Raw genomic sequence first — 20,368 nt, 5'->3', positions numbered from 1 at the left:
GTCACTTGGGAGAGGGAGACGGATGGGGGCACTGGCAGCCACACAAGACAATAACTGGCTGAGATTGGACCCAACACACAGCAGACAGACAGACAGACAGACAGACAGACAGACAGCTGCCGTACTTACAATCATCTGCCAGTGTGAGGGGAGCGGAACAATTGAAGAGAACAACTGTCACATGACTGGCACTCCAGCCTGGCCCCCCACGCTGCTGCCCACTCACCACCGCTAAACACGGGGTCCCCACCCCTCACCACCGCCAAACTTGGACCCCGTCCCCCCACGTCCTCTCACCATCGACAAACACAGGCACCCCTCCCCCCACACCCTCACCACCGCCAAACATGGGGCACCCTGTCCCCATGCCCTCTCACCACTGCCAAACAGATGCCCCTACCCCCACCACCAAACACAGGGTGCCCAGTCCCTCTCAACACCACTGAACATGGAACCCTCCCCCCACATCCCCTCACCACCACCAAACATGGGCACCCCTCCTCCCATGCCTCCTCACCATCACCAAACATGGGCTCGCCCCCCATGCTCCCTCACCACTGTCAAACACGGGGCCCCCACACCCTCTCATCACTGCCAAATATGGATGCCCCTCCCCCCACACCTCCACCATGGATGAAAAAGGGCCCCCTCCCCCATGCCCACTCACCACCACCAAACATAGGTCTCCCTCCCCCCACCTACCATCACCACTGCCAAACATGGGGCTCATCCTCCCACACCTACTCACCACTGCCAAACAGGGGACCCCCTCCTCCCATGCCCTCCCACCACCACCAAACATGGGGCCCACTCCCCACTATGGCTCCCCAGGAAGAACTTCTGGCAGATCCATAGCTCCAGGTTGCAAGGGGCTGAGCTGGAGAGAACCCCTCGCAACAGGGACTCCAGAGGGGGGATCCCTGGTGACTGGACTCCTGAAGGGCAATCTCTGGCTAGGGCCACTCAGGAGTGGTGGCTACATCAGACCAGGAAGTTTAAAACCAGCAGCAACCAATACACATCCCCTCCATCCCTGTCCCCTGCCATGGCTCCCTTCCCATTCCAGCTGCCCATCCAACCAGCGGTCAGAGGAGCAACAAGGAAGGCACCGCACATGCTGAGCTCTCTCCTCTCCATTTCCTTTTGCTTGTCTGGTGGAGCCCAGCCACCATCTCCATGCCCACAGTGCAGCACCAGGGCTGGGCTGGCTGGCCTGGGAGGGAGCAGCTCTCTGCCCCAGGTGTGCAACATTTGGAGAGCCCTACTGAGCAGGTTGCTGCATAGCCGGCAAGGCTAAGGGATGATTAATGACCCTGAGTGAGGATGGACGGACTGACCTAGTGCATCTCCTTCCTGTGCTGGGGAACGAGCTGGGCTTTGGGCTGGGGTGTGGCAGACAGAGGGTTACCAGCTGCCAGTCCCTGGCCCATCACAGAAGCCTGAAGGTTAACTGCTCAGTCTCTGTCTGCACCCCAGCTGAGCCAGGACTCCCTCCCCAGGAACCAGGCGTGTGTGTGTTCAGTCTGGCCCACTGGGGTTTTCGCAGCCTCCAAATAAAGGCCTATAAGGAAAAGGCAAACACCGAGCAATCTGACCCCCTATGATTTCTTTAGAATAAATCCACCTTTGCATCTCTTTAGCCGTGCAAGAGGCAGAACCACCTGCTTTCCCTGGAGACCAGCCCGTGGCCATGCATAAAATCCTTCTCTGCTGCTCAGATGCTGTAGCTAACAAGCCTCAATGACTGAATCAATGGCTCTCGTTCTAAAGATGCCCAACACTTGTCTTAAAATTACTAAAGCCATGCCACTCATTTGTGCATAAGGTGCAGCTGCCTCTGGTGTGTAACAAAGCAGCTGCTTAACAGCGCACATTAACACTACGCAAGGGTGCAGAATTTCAGACATTGAAAATCGCCAGCATACTGGCTTCCAAAACGCACTCTGGGGCCCTAAACAAGTGCAGAAAGCCAGTGACTTTCAGCTGGACAGGACTTCCTGGGGGCACACCAATCTCTACCTACCACCCCTCCCTGCACGGTTTTGCGGTTGGCGTAGAGATTCCTTGGCCACAGAGAGAGCAAGCTGGCCTCTGTTCAGTGGTGACAAGAGCACTGTCTGCAGCCTGCTTTGTTCCAGGATGGCTCTGATAGCCAAATCACATGATGGTGACTTGCAGTTGTGCCACAGCGTGATGGTGGAAAGCATCCTGACCTGCTGTGTGAAGGGAGATCCTGTATCAGTCTGGTGTCTGGGTTCTTGTGACTTATGGCCCGGAGATGTCAGATCTCTGAGCATGTCTAAATGGCCCCTCAGAATATCACAGCCCTCAGCAGTGGCAGGGAGTTGCTTGGGCATGGCAGAGAGTGGGCTGGAATGCTAAAGGGATTTGAGAGCTGTTCGCCTGTGCAGCACCCCCCGGCGAGCAGCTGTTCGAGGCTCCTAAGGAGTGAAACATTTCGCATTATCTCAGACACTAAAGCTAGAGAAGGAAAAAGAGCAGGATGTTCCCATGCAAAGAGCTTCATTAAAGTTTAGGAGTGGGGCCAGTGGTTCTCCGCAAACCCCAGCAGTGTGTTTGCACTGCAGGGGAGCCTGCCTCATCCTGCAGCGCTCCGGGGAACTCAAAGGTAAGTGCTGGTTAAATGGAGCAACAGACCTAGTCCCTCGAGGCCCTGGCCTCAGTTCTCAGTGGCTGCACTTGGCAGGCGGGGAGGACAATTAAGGTGACTTTGTCATCTTTGCACTTTGGGGGGCAATTCGGGGGCTCGTACAGCCCCTGGGGATCATTTGAGTAGCTCCACAGCTTCGCCTGACCCACTGCTTCCCATGGCCCTGGAAAGCAGATGTGGCCAGAGGGCAGTGATCCTCTGCTGTGCCCCCAACCAGCCCCTGCCCCAGGGCTTCCAGCAAGGGCTGCTCCAGGGGCACCCCGGGGACTCGGATACCTGCCTTCAGGGCCTTTTATATATGGCAAGCCCTAGAGGACCCTTGGGATCCCTCTGCAAATTCCTACCCAGGCAACCCATCCCACTTCCTTCTCCACCCGCCCTGGGATGCCCCAAATTGTTCCCTTCCCCACCTGCCCAGGGACATCCTTCTTGGTGTGCTCTCCCTCATGCCCCCAGCCTACCCCTCAGAGTGCCCAAAGCCCAGAAGCACCAGTGGGTGCTAAATGAGCCTCCTTTGTCCTAAGCTCCTGGGAGGAGACAAAGTTGTGTCCCTGCCAGGGAACCTGCCAAGCGCCTCGTGCTGAGGGGGAGATTGGGGTGCTCCTGCCTGGCAGGCAGACGAGGCAGTGCTGTGCTTCTGCTGCTAAGGGTGGAGGCCCGAATTCCTGACTCCATGGGCCACTTGCTCCAGGCTGTGCCCCTGGGTGGGGCAGAGGGGTGAGCTGGGGAGAGGCTCCTCCAGCCAGTCCCCTCCTCCCAGGGGGCCGTTCAGGGCATGTAAACGCTGTGGGAGTTTCCTTCCCCCACCAGACTGAGTTGAAGTTAGCGAGCTCCACCCTGCTCAGTATGGAGCTGTGCCCCTGCATGCATGCAAACCCCAGCTCATGCTGTGCTGGGGGCTCCAAGGCAGACCATCTTCAGCTGAGTTTTCACCAGCGAGTGCCCAGGTGCTAGGTCTACCCAGCGCCCAGAGGAGTACGTCCTTCCCTGGTCACCACAGCCTGGCCCCCACGGCTCACCGTCTGGTCCGTGAGTGGTGGGAGGACAATAGTCTTCTCCATGGTGTTCATCACAAGCTTCCAGAGCTCCTTCAGCACCCGCTTGAGCACTGTCTTCTCACAGATCTTGGCAAAGAGCGTCAGGCTGGGAGCAGACGTGGGGAGGAATAGAGCGGACATGAGGCTCTGGGCATGCCAAGACCCTTTGGATATAGCATCACCACCCTCCCAAAGCCCTGTCACACCCCCACCAATGCACTTCCACACCCCAATGCTCCTCCACTCCCCACCCCCAATGCATCCACCCTCCCATGCTCCCACAAACCCCTCCATGCTCCAACACCCACAGCTGGGGTGGGCTGTCCCTGGCACTTTGGGCCTTACTCCCCTGACAGCTACAGCTGACTCCTGACTCCACCAGGGACCCGGCAGGCCTGGTGCACGGGGTTCTGGGAGGGACCCCGGCTGTAACCACACCAGGGGCCCATTTACAAGTCCCAGTTGCTCATCAGAGCTGTTCCTGGGCTCAGCAGAGCACCGCCAGGCTGGGAGAAGCCACGCAGTAAGGGTGTCACTGCCTGCTGAGCACCATGCCTGGTCCTGCCCAGATCTCTGGGCAGAGTGGCTGGTCACCCTGCTGAGCACAGGCTGTGTGCCTCATGCCCTGGCCCTACATCGTGCTCTGCCCCACCCCTCAGCACCCCCCAGCTCTGCTGCATCCCCCACACTTCATACCATCCCAGCCCTGCTGCATCCCCCCATTCCCCAAACTACCCCCAGCCCCACACTCACTTGCTATCCAGAAGGTCCATGATGGGCTGCAGGACAGTGTCAGCATCTTGGGCGACGCTGCTGCAGGCACTAGCCGGGACGTTTCCGGTGCCCTTCACTTGGCTCAGGATGTCGCCCATCTGCTTCACACACTCCTCGATGTGGGGTTGGAAACTGGGAGTCATAGGGCAGGCAGCTGTGTGAGCCCTGCCACCTTCGCTCTACCCTCTGACCTGCCCCCACCCACTGCCCCATGCCCTGCCCCACAAAGTCATGTCCTGTCCCCTTCTCTGCCCCACATCCTGCTCTAACACTGCTCCATGCACCGCCCCACCCATCACCCCATGCAACACCCCACACTATGTCCCACACCCTGCCTCCTGCCCTGCCCCAGGCTCTACCCAACCTCCATCCCACGCGCTGTCCCACCTGCCGCTCCACACCTTGCCCTATCTCTTCCCTCACCCCACACCATCCCACGTGCCATCCCAAGCCCTACCCTCTGACCAGCCCCACACTTTGCCCCATGCCCTGCCCCCTGCCCCACCCTACCTCCCACTCGATGTGCCGCCCCACGCCCTGCTCTGCCTTGCAACCCAGGCCCTGCCCCTCCCTATGTGCTATCTCATGCGCCAAAACCACACTGTTCTGTCACTTCCCTCCACCTTTTTCCCACCCGCCCCATGACCACAGGCTCTGGGGGACCCCCCTTCCCGGCAGGCTGCAGGACCCCACATCCCTGTACAACCTGGTCCCAGTCACCTGGTCCCTGCACACAATGGTCCCTTTGCCCCAAAACTGAATATCACCCTTGGCTTTCACCCCCATATCACCACACACACAGCTTCCTTCTGCAGCGCAGTGGGGCCCAACCTTGTGCCTTGCACCCTGAGGATTCAACTCCCCCAACTCCCCCAGGTCTCTCTCTGCCATCTCCTGCTCTTCTCCCTCAACATACCTGGTGGCAAAAACTCGGCTGAGCTCGTCCAGAACGTTGTTGAGTTTCACCTGCAGCTCCTTCAGGATGTCGCTGGCCTCTGCATCCAGCTGCAGGGAGGACATGTCTGGTTAACAGTCAGACAGCCCCTCCACAGGCTGCACTCTCACTGGAGGTCACGCAGGCCGTTGGAGGCCCGGGGGCCCCAGAATGTGCCAGATGCCCTGGGAAGCAAGGCCTGAGTGTGCACCACTTGAGTCCCTCCTGGATGGAGGCTGGCTTGAAAGCCAGGCAGGGCAAGAGCAAAAGCTGTCTATGGCTCACTGGGTCTTGCACAGCCCCACGAGACTGCATCTCTGCTCAGCTGCCGGGGGCAATGCACTGCCCTTCCCTGGGGCCCAGTGGCTCCCCACTGGGGGCTGGGGAGTCCATCAGCCTGTCACACACCACTGCAGAGCCCTGCAAGGGGCCAACGTATGAAAATGTCACCTTAAGCATCAGGGCCTGTCACCCACCCATGACGGGCCCACCCATGGTACAAACCTCCTTCCCCCCCATGGCTTCAAACATCTTCTCCAGCTGCACACGGAGCTGCTGGATGTTGTTCATCAGGATGCAGGGCTAGAGGGCAAGCAGGGAGAGAGGCAGTTAGTGTGGGGCGCTCGCAGCTCCCCCGGCTGCAGTCGGTGTGGGGCGCTCACAGCTCCCCCAGCTGCAGTCCCCTGGGGAGTCAGCCTCAGATCTCCTCATTCCCAGAGCAGGGCTTGTGTTCCCAGCCTGGGGGTGGCTGGGCAGCCCTGGCCTTGGCATCAGCAGGGCAAGTGCCCGTGTGGCAGGACCCTGGAGGGCTGGGGAGGTGGAGTGGTCAGCATGGGAGCATTTCCCAGGAGGGGGTCCTTGGCCCACAGGACTCAATGGGAGGGAGGAGGGGCTCTGGTCTGAGCCAGCAGCTCCATTCCCATTCACAGGAGCCCCCAGATTCCACATCCTATGTTCACTCATCTCCCTGACTGAACTGGCCATGCATGGAGTGGGTGTGGCGCACTCCCAAGACCCAGTGCTCCCCGCTCACGGGAGCAGGTCACACAGGGCAGGGCTGGAACTCCCAGCTCTCTGGCCCTGCACGGAAGGCCCAGGGCTTGCTGGCCGTGGGGCAGGGCCGTGTCACTGTTCCACCCCTTCGTCTGGCTGACAGCCTGACAGTGTAGACACTGGGCCCAATCCACCCTTTGCTGCACCCCAGCAGAGGAAATGGAGGTGAGCTTAGTCTCCCAGCCTGAGGATGCAAACTCCCTCAGGTATGTCGGGCTGAGAGCGGTGCCCTCACACCCCCAGAGCCCACGGCGGCAGTGGGCAGCTCTGTTAGTTACATCAGAGCGCATGGACTGACGAGCAGGGCAAAGGAGTCTGTCCCCCAGGGCCTGACTTCGCGCTTCCTTACATCACGTGGGGGCACTGACTCCTGCTTTACACCGGCATCAGCAGGAGAAACAGGCACTGCCTTACCCACTTTCCACAGGTTCGTCTCCTGGGTGAGGAATGGAGCTTTGTACACCCATGCATGGAAATGAGTGTGATGGCTGCTTGGGGGGGGGGGGGGGGGGTGTGTAAGCATGAGTCAGTGTGAAAGGCTCCTGCGCACCATGTGTCTCTTGGCTCCCACCCTGCAGGGTGAGCTGTAGAGCTGGGTGTGGATCCAGAGCCCCCCCAGCCACTACTAGGGATTGGATGGGATGCACTTTGGGTCTGCCCACTGCTGAGACAGGGGCCCACTGCCAAGTTCAGCAGCCCATGTGGACCCAATACATCCTGGGGGTTGGGATGCTGCTGGGGGCTCAGTCTGCCCTGGGGGTGGGGGGGGTCAGTGCAGTGGGGAGCAGCAGGGGCTCCAACATCTCATAAGCCCCCAGAGCAGCTGGCAAACAGCAGGGCCTGGGCCCTTCCTGGCAATCCTGAGAAGAGAGAGGAGAAGAGGAAGGGGGCAGACTAGGCACAGAGCAGACGAGCACTGACTGTTTCCAGGGGGTCTGGCAGCACAGGGACCCCGTGACAGAGAGCGGGTGACAGGCAAGAGAGCAAGACCGGAGGAGGGGATACATCACCACTTTCTCCTTCTCCTTGGAGCAGTACGAAGCAAAGTCCTTGGAGATGATCTCAGCGTACTGCAGCAACACATTGCTGATAGTCTGTAGGCAGGAGTGGTCCAGATGGGAGGGCGAGAGAACCAGCGAGAGAGCCGGACGGGCCAAGGAAGGCACAGTAAGAGAAAGTGAAAGGAACAAAGCTGTGAAATCCAGATTTGGTCTGAAACGAGCCCCCAGCAGGTCACTCTGGAGCTACAGAGCTGTAAACACAGCAAAATAGCCCCTGCTATGGGTCAGGACTGTGCAGCAGTGGAACTATTCAGGCTGGGGAGGGGAAGTCACTGGAAAACCTGCCACCCCCATTCCTACTCTTTGCTTCCCACAACTTTGGAATTATAGACCAAAATCATAGAATCCCAGGGCTGGAAGGGACCTCAGGAGGTCAGAGTACAGCCCCCTGCCCTAAGCAGGATCAACCCCAACTAAGTCATCCCAGCCAGGATTTAAAAACCTCTAGGGATGGAGATTCCATTATCTCTTTAGGTAACACATTCCAGTGCTTCATCACCCTCCTGGTGAAGTAGTTTTTCCTAATATCCAACCTACACCTCTCCCTCTGTCACTTCACACCATTACTCCTTGTTCTACCGTCTGCCACCATTGAGAACAGCCTTTCTCCAGCCTCTTAAGAGGCCCCTCCAGGAAGTTGAAGTCCACTATTAAATCACCCCTCAGACTTCTTTTCTGCAAACTAAATAAGCCCAAATCCCTCAGACTCTCCTCATAGGTCCTGTGCTCCAGTCCCTTAATCATTTTCATTGCCCTCCACTGGACCCACTCCAATGCATCCACCTCCTCGAGATACGCGCATCCTCAGGTTAATGCAATTCCGACTCTGACAGGAGCGGGAAACCTGACTCTTGGCTGCACCTGGGTCCCACAAGCAGCAGGGAGATGGGAACAAGGCTGGTCAGTTTCCTGGCTCCTGCAAGCCTGGGGGAGCCGGGAAACAGACAGCAGCCTGGTTCCTGTCTTCCCTTGACTTTTTTGAAAATTTGAGTTACATGGGGGTTGCAGGAGGGATTTACTATACTGGTGTGGCCCAGACCTAGACAATACTCTAGAGGAGACCTCACCAGTGCTGAATAGAGGGGAATAATAACTTCTCTAGATCTGCTGTAAATGCTCCTCCTACTGCACCCCATATGCCATTAGCCTTCTTGGCTACAAGGGCACACTGTTGACTCATATCCAGCCTCTCATCCACGGTAATCCCCTGGTCCTTTCTACTTAGCCAGCTGGTCCCCAGGCTGCAGCAGTGCTTGGGATTCTTCCATCCCAAGTGTGGGATTCTTCCATCTCAAGAGCAGGACTCTGCACTTGTCCTTGTTGAACTTCATCAGATTACTTTTGGCCCAATCCTCCAATTAATCTAGGTCACTCTGGACCCTATTCCTGAATGTGCAATCCTTCCCCTCATCCAGGTCATTAATAAAGTTGCTGAACAATGCTGGCCCTAGAACTGACCCTTGGGGCACTCCCCTTGAAACCAACCGCCAACCACACACTGAGCCATCGATCGCTACCTGTTGGACCTGATCATCTAGCCAGTTTTCTATCCATCGTACAGTTCATTTATCCAATCCATGCTTCCTTAACTTCTGGGCAAGAATGGGAAACTGTACCAAAATCTTTGCTAAAGTCAAGGTATATCACATCCATTGACTTCCCCATGTCCACAGAGCCTGTTACCTCATCATAGAAGCTAATCAGATTGGTCAGGCATGACTTGTCTTTGATGAATCCATGTTGTCTACTAGGGCTTGTCTACACTGGCAGCTTCTGTGGACAAACTTGGGCTTTTGTTGACACAACTCACCCAGCATCTACATGGTTAAAGAGCTCTGTCGAGAGTTTGTTGACAAAACGCAGCTGTTCAGTCAGCAGCATTATACCTGTTCCCAATCAGGTATAACACCTCTATTAATGGTGTTTTCTCAAAACAGTGCCTGTGTAGACACGTCTGTCAACAGAGAGGGCTTCTGGTTCCCTGGGCAGCCCTGCTTGCAGAGCTTCCAGTCAGCCATCTCTGTTGACAGAGTGGCTTGCTCTTTTGATCTGCTTTTGTGTGCTTTTTTTGTCAACAGAGGCACTGCTGAGGTTTCTCTGTCGAGAGTGACCTCTGTTGACCGAGGCTGTCTGTGTAGACATGGCCCTCTTAATCAATTTCCCCTCTTCCACGTGCTCCAAAATGGATTCCTTGAGGATCCCCTCCAGGATTTTTCCAGGGACTGAGTTGAGGCTGACCAGTCTATTGTTCCTTGGATTGTCCTTCTTTCCTTTTTTAAAGATGGGGATTGCACTTGCCCTTTTCCAATCATCCAGTGTCTCTTTGCTTTATTCGAGGCATGACCTGAGACTGGAGAATCTCGTCCCTGCCCTTGCCTCAACTAGGAGGCTGCACTGGAGACACAGACGGACAGGAGGCAATTTCTAGAACCACTGCTCCTCCAGAGCTCTGTGGCTGGCCCCAGGACACAAGCAAAGTGCACAGCTGCTTGTTCCAGCCCATGTGCAGCTCAGGCCCCTCCCACACCGGTGTCACCCCATGGAAGTCCAGAGGGCGCCCTGACTTACCCAATGCGAACCAGAGCAGACACACACTGGCAGTGTTTAATTAGTCAGGAGCGAGGGGTTGGGGTGATCACAGGCTTTTCCTGGCTCCAGCCGCCTCAGCAAAGACTCTCCTTTATTTAGAACACAGCCCAGCCCTGCCCCTTCCCTTCTTCACCAGTGGGCACTGCAGTCCAGGTGCACCGCTCTGGCACTGGCCAGGCGAGCAGCAGCCGTACCTCGGTAGCACTTTGGAGCACTGACAATCAACTGAGAGGCAGCAGATACTGCTCCAGCTGAGGCCTTGCCCTGCTTCAGCTAGAACTGAGAGGATCACAACAGCGTGGGACACAGGCAGGGCCATGTTGGACCCAGCCTGGTACTCTGGCCCCAGGGATCCCTACCTTGGCAAACCTCCGCATGTAGTGCCCCACAATCTGGGGGTCAGGGCATTCCAGCTTCTTGATGATCTCGAAGCTCTGGTTCAGCTGGGAGAAGACATCCACCACAGAGCAGGAGAAAAGCGCATGCTCAGACGTTTGCTGGAACTGGAGCCAGGAACAAAGGGGGAGCAGAGCAGAGCAGAGGAAAGAGTGGGTTATTTTCTGGGCTCATGCTAAAGCCAAGGGCCTGACTGATATGTCATAGAGTCAGCTGCTGTGCTGGCTTTAGGGGCTGCCTTCATCTGTGCAACCCAAATTATTTTGGGAAAGCGAGTACCCCACTGTATTGATGGGGGAAACTGAGGTACACAGCAGCACTGTGATTGGCTCAAGGTCACGTGAGTATCAGGAGTGAAGCTCCAAATAGAACGCAGGAGTCCCTTTTCCCAGGTCTCTTCTCTCATCAGAAATCCAGATGCCAAGTTTGGCCTCCTCCCTGAAGCCAAGCCATGTGCTTGCTGCTGCCTGATGCAAGTGGGAGGGTCAGAGGTCACGCACCTAGCGCTGCCCAGGCCCAGCACCAACCCACGATGGCATTGGTAGCACACAATGAAAACCAGCAGGGGGGCAGGGGGATTAATTGGTCCCAAGCAACACGTGGCCTGGGCCCAACTCCTCCTCTGGTGGATAGCCTGGCTCAGCTCCTCCCCCTTTCCAGCTGTTGCTGGGTTTGCCCATTGCATGGCATCAGGGCAGGGGGAAGAGGGGTGCAGTTTGGGCAAGTTGGCTGGTTTCCTATCCCATGGAGCAGTGGTTTGCTGGGGAGGTTTGAGCCTTGGCCTTGTGAACCCAGGGTTGTGAGCTCAGTCCTGGAGGAGGCCATTTAGGGGCCTGAGGCAAATAGATTTGAAAGAAAAAAAAAAAAAAATCAGGGATGGTTCTTGGTTCTGCCAAGAGGGCAGAGACAGGAGCTGATGACCTCCCAAGGTCCCTTCCAGCTCTGTGAGATGTGTCTGTGTCCACATGCATATCTGTAATCCAGCTGTTTGATACTCATGTGCTCCACCTGGCCCACTGAGCCCACAGGGCAGTGAGCACTATGTACAGGCACCGGGGTTGCCCTGCCAGCTGGCCTGACTCGAGGGCTGGATGCTGCATGCTGTCCCTGATGGAAAACCCTGTGCACTGCAGCCATGGGTAGGGACAGCCTGGAGACTCAGAGGCTAGGCAGGACAGAAGCCCACCTGCTGGCTGGAGGATTCCCCTCTGGGCCAGGATCAGAGTCATTTAAAAATCTCCCTGTTCCAGGTCTGGGCCCTGGATGGGGCAGGGCCTGGGGTGGAAGGGGCAGAGCTGGAGGCCAGCTGCTCTCTGGCACTGTTGCCGAGCCCAAGTGGCCAGGGGCCATGGTGGCAATGTAAAGGGACCAGCACACCGGCCGCTTGGTACCGTACCCCGTCCTTCTTGTCCCGCTCCAGTGCTCCATGCAGGAAATCCCGGGACACCTCCTCATTTTCATCCAGCCACTGGATCACAAAGGGCTCGAACCAGCTGGGAGAGCAAGAGACAGGACACTGGGGCAGCAGGGGCAGGGCTCAGCCTCCCACTCTTTGGGCTAAGGACTCAGCAAGCCCCCGAGGGGAGGTAAACAGGCTGGTTTACTGCAACAGGCAATTGCCGTGCGGTCTGCACCCCACAGCATCCTATACATCCAGTCCCGCCCTGGCCCACGGATGGGAGGAGGGATTCCCAGCCAGCATCTGCCCTCCTTTACCCATGGTGGAACTGGCGGTTACTTCACTGGCTTCCAATCCACCCAGATGGCTTCTCTTCCTCCACACTTGTCAGCGGCACTCCTCTCACCTCTCCTCAGGTAGGGTGTGTGTGCGCTCAGCATCTCCCTCTGCCCCAGACCTCCCCCCACCACCCTGCCAAACAGCCTCAGCCTCCTGCACAGAGCATCGTCCCACAGCTATGCCAGAGCTGTTTCCCAGCAGGCAGAGCACTGGGGGATGGGGAGAAGTGGGCACAGGCGGACGAGAGGTGCTGAGGGGCAAGGGACCGGGGGAGTTAGGCTGCCAGTGCCTGCTGAGCACCTGTTAACATTTCCCCTGTGGATGCACCAACCCCGGAGCACCAGGAGTCTGTGCCCTTGACCCTCATTTCCAGTGAGCCCAGGCCTGCACACCCAGGAGAACAGGCCAGCTCCACTAATAGCCAGTGGGACCACCCCCACATGGGCAGAAAGACAAATGGGCCCAGTGGCGTCTCCAGAGCTGCTCCTGGAAGGCGAGAGGGGAATTGGCCTGCACCCCATCGCCCTGAGCTCAGAGCTGGAGGGACCATCCTCTCACGCTCCAGGGTGCTGAGCCCCTCCCAAGGCCAGCGCCTCCAGCAGTCAGGCCTCACATGTTCAAACCTGGACCTGCGCAGCTCACTCTGTCCACAGACCCCCACCTGGGCCCAGTGCTGGAGGAAGGAGGTGACTGTGACAACTGGCAGTGGGCAAAGCCAGGACCCAGCTCCTCCCTGTGCCTGGCACTCAGCTCCTTGGCTCAGTTCTGGAGGCCCACTCCTCTCAGCTGTGGGGGCCAGGTGCTCCCTGCCCTTTGGAGCAGGCACCTGGGCGTGGAAGACAATTTTAACCCCTGATGTCCAGCCCCAGCAGTGGGAAGCAGCAGTGGGCCCAGTCGCTCAGTCCTACAGCACCTGGGAGGGTCGGTCTGTCTTCCCCAGGCCCCCAGAGGGCTGCAGACCCACTGGCTGAGAAAACTGACAGCTCAGCGTATCTCGTAATGACCCGCTGGGAAAAGGACAGCTCCCCCTGGGCCCGTGGAGCACCTCCCAGGAGCTCAGAGAGCCTTGGGCAGAGCGAACACTGGATTGGGTGCCAGAGGAGCCAGTCCCCAGGATCCCCAGGGAGGCAGCTGCTGGTTTCTGTCTCAGCTTGCAGGTCTGTTGTGTAGATCTGACACCTGCCCTTGGGCGCCTGCAGCTATCTATCACTCAGGCCCCTTCACTTCCTGTTGGGGTGAGGGAACCTGCTGGGCAGCCCCTGCAGCAGAGTCTGAACAGTGGCATGCTTGGCCAACAAGAGCTGGCCTGGCTCAAGGCAATAGACACTGACAGTGCCAGCCCCACGGTGAGCCCTGCCCCCGGCACAGCCAGACGTGCACTCAGGGTGGCCAGTCCTTCCTGTCGCTTGGGCAGCTGGGTACTCAGCACCAGTGAGCGCAGGTCTGGCACATCCAGGCGGCAGGTCCAGTTCTAGCTCCACACACAGCCCCCCACTTTGCGGGGCGTTGGGGCAGGGGGTGAAGAACAGAAGGGGGATAGGTCTGATGGGCACAGGGTGGTGAGACCCTGCTCCTCTTCGCCCTTCTGTTTCACTCTCCTCCCCTCCCCCCCGCCAAGCCCCATCCCTTCTCTGCACCCCTGTCCGAGGTTGACCTGAGTTCCTGAGCCTGTGTCCAAGCCCAGTCTGCTCCATGCATTGGACTAAGGTCACACCTTGCCTGAGTTCTGCTGTCTCTCCAATGGGGGGCAGGTGTTACCTCTTACCCAAACCCCACCTGCCCCCAGTGCTGCTCACCCCCCACCTCCAATGCTCCTTTGTGAGCCTCACCTGCTGGCAAAAGTGGGCATCTGTCCCATTCACAGCTGGCAAGAGCTAATGGGGCAAGTGCCCACTTATGCCACAACCATCCGGGTCCCTGCCAAAGCATGACGTGTGCTCACCCTAGCCGTGTGTCTCGTCCAGTGTTGCAATCCCGTAGTGGAGAGGTTACATGCACCTGCCTCTTCTGCATGAGTGCTGAGTGGCACCTGGGTCTCCTCACCCAGCATCCATGGGCATGGTAGTGCAGCAGGGAGCCAGCCCGATTGCACTGTGTGCCGATGCCTGGACATACACAGCTCTCTCACACCCGTGACTTGCCCCTGCAGTCTCTGAGACTGGGCCCCACGGAAGAGCACCTGTCTGGCTCCTGGGGACCCTCCTCCTGCTTTGAGCCAAAAGGGGCAGCCCTGGCCCTGCTTCGTCCCTCTTGGGCCCTCATGGCTCTGACCCAGCCTGAGAGGCGAGGCTGCCCCCACCAACCAGTTCCCCACAGCAGTGAGACTTACGCGGGGTATTCGGGGACACGGCTCTTGAAGGCAGGGAGCTCGGTCACATACTCGTTGTACAGCCACTTCACTTTGAAGTGCAGGTTCATGTAGTCTGCGCTTTTACACAAGCGGTGCTTGTCATGCTCTGAAGGGGAGGGGAGAGTGGTCGGTCATGGGGGGATCGCTCTCTTCAGTGCCCCTCCCTCCTATGCTCCCAAAGACTGGCTCAGTGTCATATGACAGCACTTTTTTATTGGGTGTGGAAGCCATTTTGTGTATCCAGTGCATATATCGGCCCCACAGCGTGTGGGGTTCTAATGGAAGCCGAGGATGCCCTGAAGCTGTGTATGCTGCTTCTATGTCTGTAGCATGTTGGTAGGTAGAGTTGTGGGTTTTAGCTCTGTAGTTGTATTAACAATGTATAGTACGAAGATTCACAACTAGAGGTGTGAACCCAGCCCTAGCCAGGACATCGGGCTAAACAAAGGGCTGGAAACCAGATGTCGAATCCACATCTCAGAAATGTGGGACTTGTCAATGGAACACAGCCCACTGGTCAGGTGACCTGGGCTGAGCAAAGAATTGAAATCAGATGCCCAGACATCCATTGCATCTGCCACGTAAATGACTGAGGCATGCTACCAAAACCAGCCACCAATGGCATTTGGCCACAGTGGCTCACCTAGGTCAGGTGATGCTGACCCTCAAGGGCTTGATGGGAAGAAGAGAGGGTTTTTTCCCTCCACAGGGGAAAATTATAAAAGGGGCTTAGCAGCATCCATGTTGAGGAAGAAGTCTTTTGTCTTGAGAAAATCTTTTGTCCTTTGTTCCTGTCCAAGGATTCACGTTCCAGCATGCTGATCCCAGCTGGACCAATCTACAGTTCTCCAGTAATTAAAACCATGTAACCTGGAATCCTACCCTTTATGGAGTGGACTTTCAAGAATCAGCGTAGAACATGACTGGCCTGCATCAACAGCTGCCACTGATGTATGTAAAGTGTTGCTTTAACCATTTTTCTCTCTATCTCTGTTCTTTCTTGCTTTGTAAAAATACCTTTAGATGTTTACATCTGAAGGATTTGGGCAAGCGTGTTGGTTTTGGGTAAGATCCGAGTATATATTGAATGGGGACTGTGGCTGGACCCTTTGGGGCCCAGAAGAATCTGTGTGGTGTTGGTGACAGAAGTTCTAAAAACCACTCACCTGAGTTTGAGGGTTACTGCAGGGCTCACTCAAGGACATTAGTAGACAGCAGATGTAATACACAGAGGCAATATTATTGCATGCGCGCGTGCACACACACACACACACACACACACACACACACACACACACACACACACACACACACACACACACACACACACACACACACACACACACACACAGAGTTAACCTGTGGAACTCCTTGCCAGGGGATGTTGCGATGGTCAAAAGTATACCAGAGTTCACAACAGAATTGGGCAAGCTCCTTGAGGACAGGTCCCTCAATGGCTATCGGCCCAGCTGGTCAGGGACCCCCATGCTCAGGGCAACTCAACCCTTCTAATTGCCAGAGAGTAGGTGGGGAAGATGGGGGGCGCACTCCAGCTGCCCTGCTCTGCACACTCCCTGAGACTGCGATGGGCCACTGTCGGAGACAGGCTACTGGACAAGATGGTCCATGATCTGAGCCAGTCTGGCAGCTCTGTGGGCATTCAGAGCCTAAATACCTCCAAGGATGTGCACTAAGCACCTAACTGACCACAGGGGCCCTTTTGGCTGGTAGATAAAGGCTTGAGCCAAATGGAGGCCCATGGCTGGAGGATGAGGCGTGGAAAAAACAGCCCGGAAACCAAGAAGCCTGAGAGGTGCCTTAATGCTTCTATTTCCTAAACTGAAATTGCTGTGCCCCCTGCAGAGAGGGGACTCCAGCTGTGACTCCCTCAAGAAACGACCAAGGCTGGGCTCCTCCCCAGCCCCTGCAGCCAGTGCCTCCTTCCCTGGTGGTTTCATACTGCGTCAGCTGAGCACCTACTTGTGGTGCTGCTCTTTACTGGGCGTATCCGGAGTGGCTCAGCTGTGCATCATGTGACAGCGCTGCCAGCAGAGACTCCTTTAGAGAGCAGGGGACATGCCATGTCCCCAAGGCAGCCGCTGCAGTGATCTGCAGCAGGGGCACCACCAGGGAGTTGGGGGATGCTGTGGCTTTGGTTTGGTGGAACAGGAGGATCCTTCAGCACCTCCCAGCAAGAAGCAGAAGGGCATGAGAATGCAACCCAGGAGGGACTCACCTTCCATTGCATATTTCATGTCCTGAGCAAAGAGGTTCCACATCACTTCAGCACTGATCTTACCCACGTTCAGCTCCTGGGGGAACCTGGCCAGGGAGAATGGATGAATCCAACTGTTAGAGAATAAACCCCCAGCCAAGGACTTCCAGCAGAGAGAGAGGGATTGGGACTCCCTTGGGCCACCATGGCCCAGTGATGACATGGGACTAACAGAACACCCAGGGGCCACCCAGGGCTTTACCCAGGAGATGCCATTCAGTGCCAGACAGGCAGGTGATGGGAATCCCAATGGAGGGACATGCTCAGAACTGGGCACGGAGGTGCACGGAGGGAAGTCCCCAGTGGTGGTCTGTCCCCAGGCTGTGGCAGAATCCCCATGGATCCTACCTACATTGGTGTTCCCAGTGCAGTGTGTATGCACCAGCTCAGACCTCAGCTTTACTGCTACTGCCTGGTGGTGGCAGGATTGTGGAGACTGGTCCCGAGGTGGTACTCACTGGTTCAGACAGGGCGTATAGGAGTTCTTATCCTCTTCAATAATGGAAACAATCAGCGTGATGAGTTTGGACCAGAAATCCAGGTTCTTGATGCTGGGCCCCTGCTCCTCGGGGGGGACCTCACCTTTCTTGGTCTGGAAAAAGCCCAAAGATGGGGAGTGGGGAGTCTCGAGTTAATGGCGTGTGGGAACTCAGCTGAGATTCCAGGCACAAATCTTTTCCTTTGCCCTGGAAATCAGCGAGGGACATGACCAGATAGCTCCTCTCCAGCCCATCCTCTGGGGATCAGGGCATGGCTGCTCCCAGCATTGCCACAGAGCAAGGCATCGGGTCAGTCTAATGTCAGGCTCCCAGTCCCTCCTGTGATGGGGCTCAGGAATCCCTAAGCACTGCAGCCCGCAGCCAGAAGTGACTCTCATTCAGCAGGTAGAACAGGACATTTATTAGTCGACAGAGACACAGCATGGTGCAGAGGTATCAGTACAGCAGGCAGTCAGTCATTCCAATCCATCTTGGGGAGAGGAGCCCAAGGGGTGCCCCATCTGGGGTCTAGCCTCCCCTTCACAGGCTAGCTACCTTCCCACTCTCCCCGCAGCTTCCAACCACTGCATCTGATTCATCCCTGCTCTTTGTTCAGTGACAGAGGTGTTACCTGCCAGCTTAGGTTACAGACAGGAGGGGGTCATCCTTCGCTGGCATGAGCGCTTCAGTCTGTCACCTACACATCCAGCCTGACTCTCACACACACATGCACACTACATCACATCTCCCTCTGGCCCTGCATGGGAAACCGGGAGATTTGGATCCCATTCTGCAAAGTTCAGCTTTTCACAGCACTGAGCCCTTCCCGGGAGAGGAGATCCCAGCCAGCTAGCACGCGCTCTCAGAGACGCCTGTCTCCTGCCCTGTGGTTCACCTGAGCCTTACACAGGGTGATGCTCTACAGAGCAAATGGGCTGCAGAGCTTCCCATCGTGAGGACCCAGAGTCAGACACTAGCTTTGGACCCAACAGATGGGCCTCCAGGCTCTTTGTAACCCAGTTACCAGGTGACACTTTTCTTCCCCAGGGAAACAGGACAAGGACAGGAGGAGGGGCCTGGCTGGTTTGAATTGGAACTGGACAATTGAGTGGGGCAGTCTGCTCTGGCTGGAGAGGAAGGAGGAGGGCCAGGGCCCTGGCTCGGGGACCCCTCTGGGCCCCTCTCCCCAAAGTGGATTTAACTGACTGCTTCTGTCTCTGTGCTGACAAGTACAAGGTAACAGCCAGCATGGATATGAGAAGAATAAATTATTCCAGACCAATCTGCTAGCTTTCTTTGACATAACAAGTCCTGTGGGTAAGGGAGAGGCGGTGGGTGTTGTATACCTAGACTTTAGCAAGACATTTGATATGGTTTTGCACGATTTTTTTTTAATCAATAAACTAGGCAAATAGAACCTGATGGGGCTAGAATATGGAGATATCCCTAACTCACAGAGCTGGAAGGGGCCTTCAGTGGTCATGGAGTCCAGTCCCCTGACGTCACAGCAGGACCCACCACTATCCCCTAACAGATTTATTTATTTAAAAAAAAAGAAAAAAAACTATGTGCCCCAGATCCCTACACAGCCCACTAAAGGATTGAATTCACAGCCCTGTGTTTAGCAGGCCAATGAGCAAACCACTGAGCTATACCTCCAAGCAGACCAAGCTGAGCTACTCTAAGGTGTGTGTATAACTGGCTGGATAACTGTTCTCAGAGAGTAGTTATGAATGGTTTGCAGTCATGCTGACAGGGCAGAACAAGTGGGGTTCCACATGGTTTGTTTTGGGATTCGTTCTATTCAATATCTTCATCAACGATGTAGATATTGGCATAGACAGTATGCTTATTAAGTTTGCAGATGATACCAAGCTGCAAGGGGTTCTAACTGCTTTGGAAGACAGGGTCAGAATTCATAATGATCTGGACAAAGTGGAGAAATGGTCTGAGGTAAACAGGATGAAGGTTAATAAAGGATAAATGCAAAGTGCTCCACGTAGGAAGAAACAATCAGCTTCATACATATAGGACGTGTCTACGCTAGCACAAAACTTCGAAATGGCCATGCAAATAGCCATTTCAAAGATTACTAACGAGGTGCGGAAATGCATATTCAGCACCTCATCAGCATGCTGGCAGCTGCAGCTCTTCAAAATTGCTGCTTTTCACTGCTGTGCGGCTTGTCCATATGGGGGTCCTTTTTGAAAGGACCCCACCAACTTCAAAATCCCCTTATTCCAATATGCTGATTTTCTAACTAAACAAGCCCAGTTCTTTCAGTCATCCCTCATAGCTCATGTTCTCTAGACCTTTGATCATTCTTGTTGCTCTTCTCTGGACTGTCTCCAATTCCAATCTGCTGATAGGAATAAGGGGATTTCGAAGTTGGCGGGGTCCTTTCAAAAAGGACCCGTCTGGACAAGCTACGCAGCAGCGAAAACCGACAATTTCAAAGAGCCACGGCTGCCAGCATGCTAATGAGGTGCTGAATATGCATTTCAAAGAAAAGTTACTCACCGTAGTAACGGTGGTTCTTCGAGATGTGTCCCCGTGGGTGCTCCACAATAGGTGTCGGGCTTGCCCGGCGCCGCAGATCGGATCTTCCAAGCAGTTTCTGCCGGACCGCGCATGCGCCGGCGCACGCTGCTCCCTTGCGCGCTCCTGGCCATGTGCGCGATCCGGTCCCCGCCAGTTCCTCGACCAACCGCCTCGGGTGCCCCTGCAAAACACTAACAGAGATCCGAGGCGGGGAGGATGGGCGGGTAGTGGAGCACCCACGGGGACACATCTCGAAGAACCACCGTTACTACGGTCAGTAACTTTTCTTTCTTCTTCGAGTGTCCCCGTGGGTGCTCCACAATAGGTGACTACCCAGCAGTAACCCAAGATAGGAGGTGGGTAATCGGATTATGTGCAGCTTGTCCCCGAGAGGACCACTGCAGAGAGACAGGTATCCTCTTGGAATACCCTGTGAAGGGCGTAATGTTTGGCGAAGGTGTCGTAGGATG

At 56.1% G+C, this 20,368-nt stretch overlaps 1 protein-coding gene across 20 annotated transcripts in view; it reads right to left on the bottom strand.

Annotated features, from left to right (window-relative positions):
• The window catches only part of LOC142002359 (protein unc-13 homolog A-like), a 131,729-nt gene that overhangs the window by 40,085 nt on the left and 71,276 nt on the right, over positions 1-20,368 (bottom strand). For 19 of the 20 annotated variants that reach the window (XR_012642648.1, XR_012642658.1, XR_012642654.1 and 16 more), the window contains 10 exons: positions 17,337-17,470; positions 16,840-16,925; positions 14,583-14,709; positions 11,912-12,008; positions 10,479-10,622; positions 7,480-7,563; positions 5,921-5,998; positions 5,399-5,487; positions 4,462-4,614; positions 3,691-3,814 (listed from right to left, as the gene is read on the bottom strand). Coding sequence is in view for 7 of the 20 variants with exons in the window: in XM_074978419.1 (XP_074834520.1) it covers positions 3,691-3,814; positions 4,462-4,614; positions 5,399-5,487; positions 5,921-5,998; positions 7,480-7,563; positions 10,479-10,622; positions 11,912-12,008; positions 14,583-14,709; positions 16,840-16,925; positions 17,337-17,470 (1,116 nt within the window). In the remaining 13 variants the exon portion in view is untranslated. Of the gene's footprint in view, positions 1-129; positions 136-3,690; positions 3,815-4,461; positions 4,615-5,398; positions 5,488-5,920; positions 5,999-7,479; positions 7,564-10,478; positions 10,623-11,911; positions 12,009-14,582; positions 14,710-16,839; positions 16,926-17,336; positions 17,471-20,368 lie in introns of all 20 variants that reach the window. The other variant, XM_074978423.1, reaches the window with a different exon arrangement.

Source organism: Carettochelys insculpta, chromosome 27 (genome assembly GCF_033958435.1).
Source record: "Carettochelys insculpta isolate YL-2023 chromosome 27, ASM3395843v1, whole genome shotgun sequence".
Taxonomy (NCBI): domain Eukaryota; kingdom Metazoa; phylum Chordata; order Testudines; family Carettochelyidae; genus Carettochelys; species Carettochelys insculpta.
This window is presented reverse-complemented; position numbering and strand designations above follow the sequence as displayed.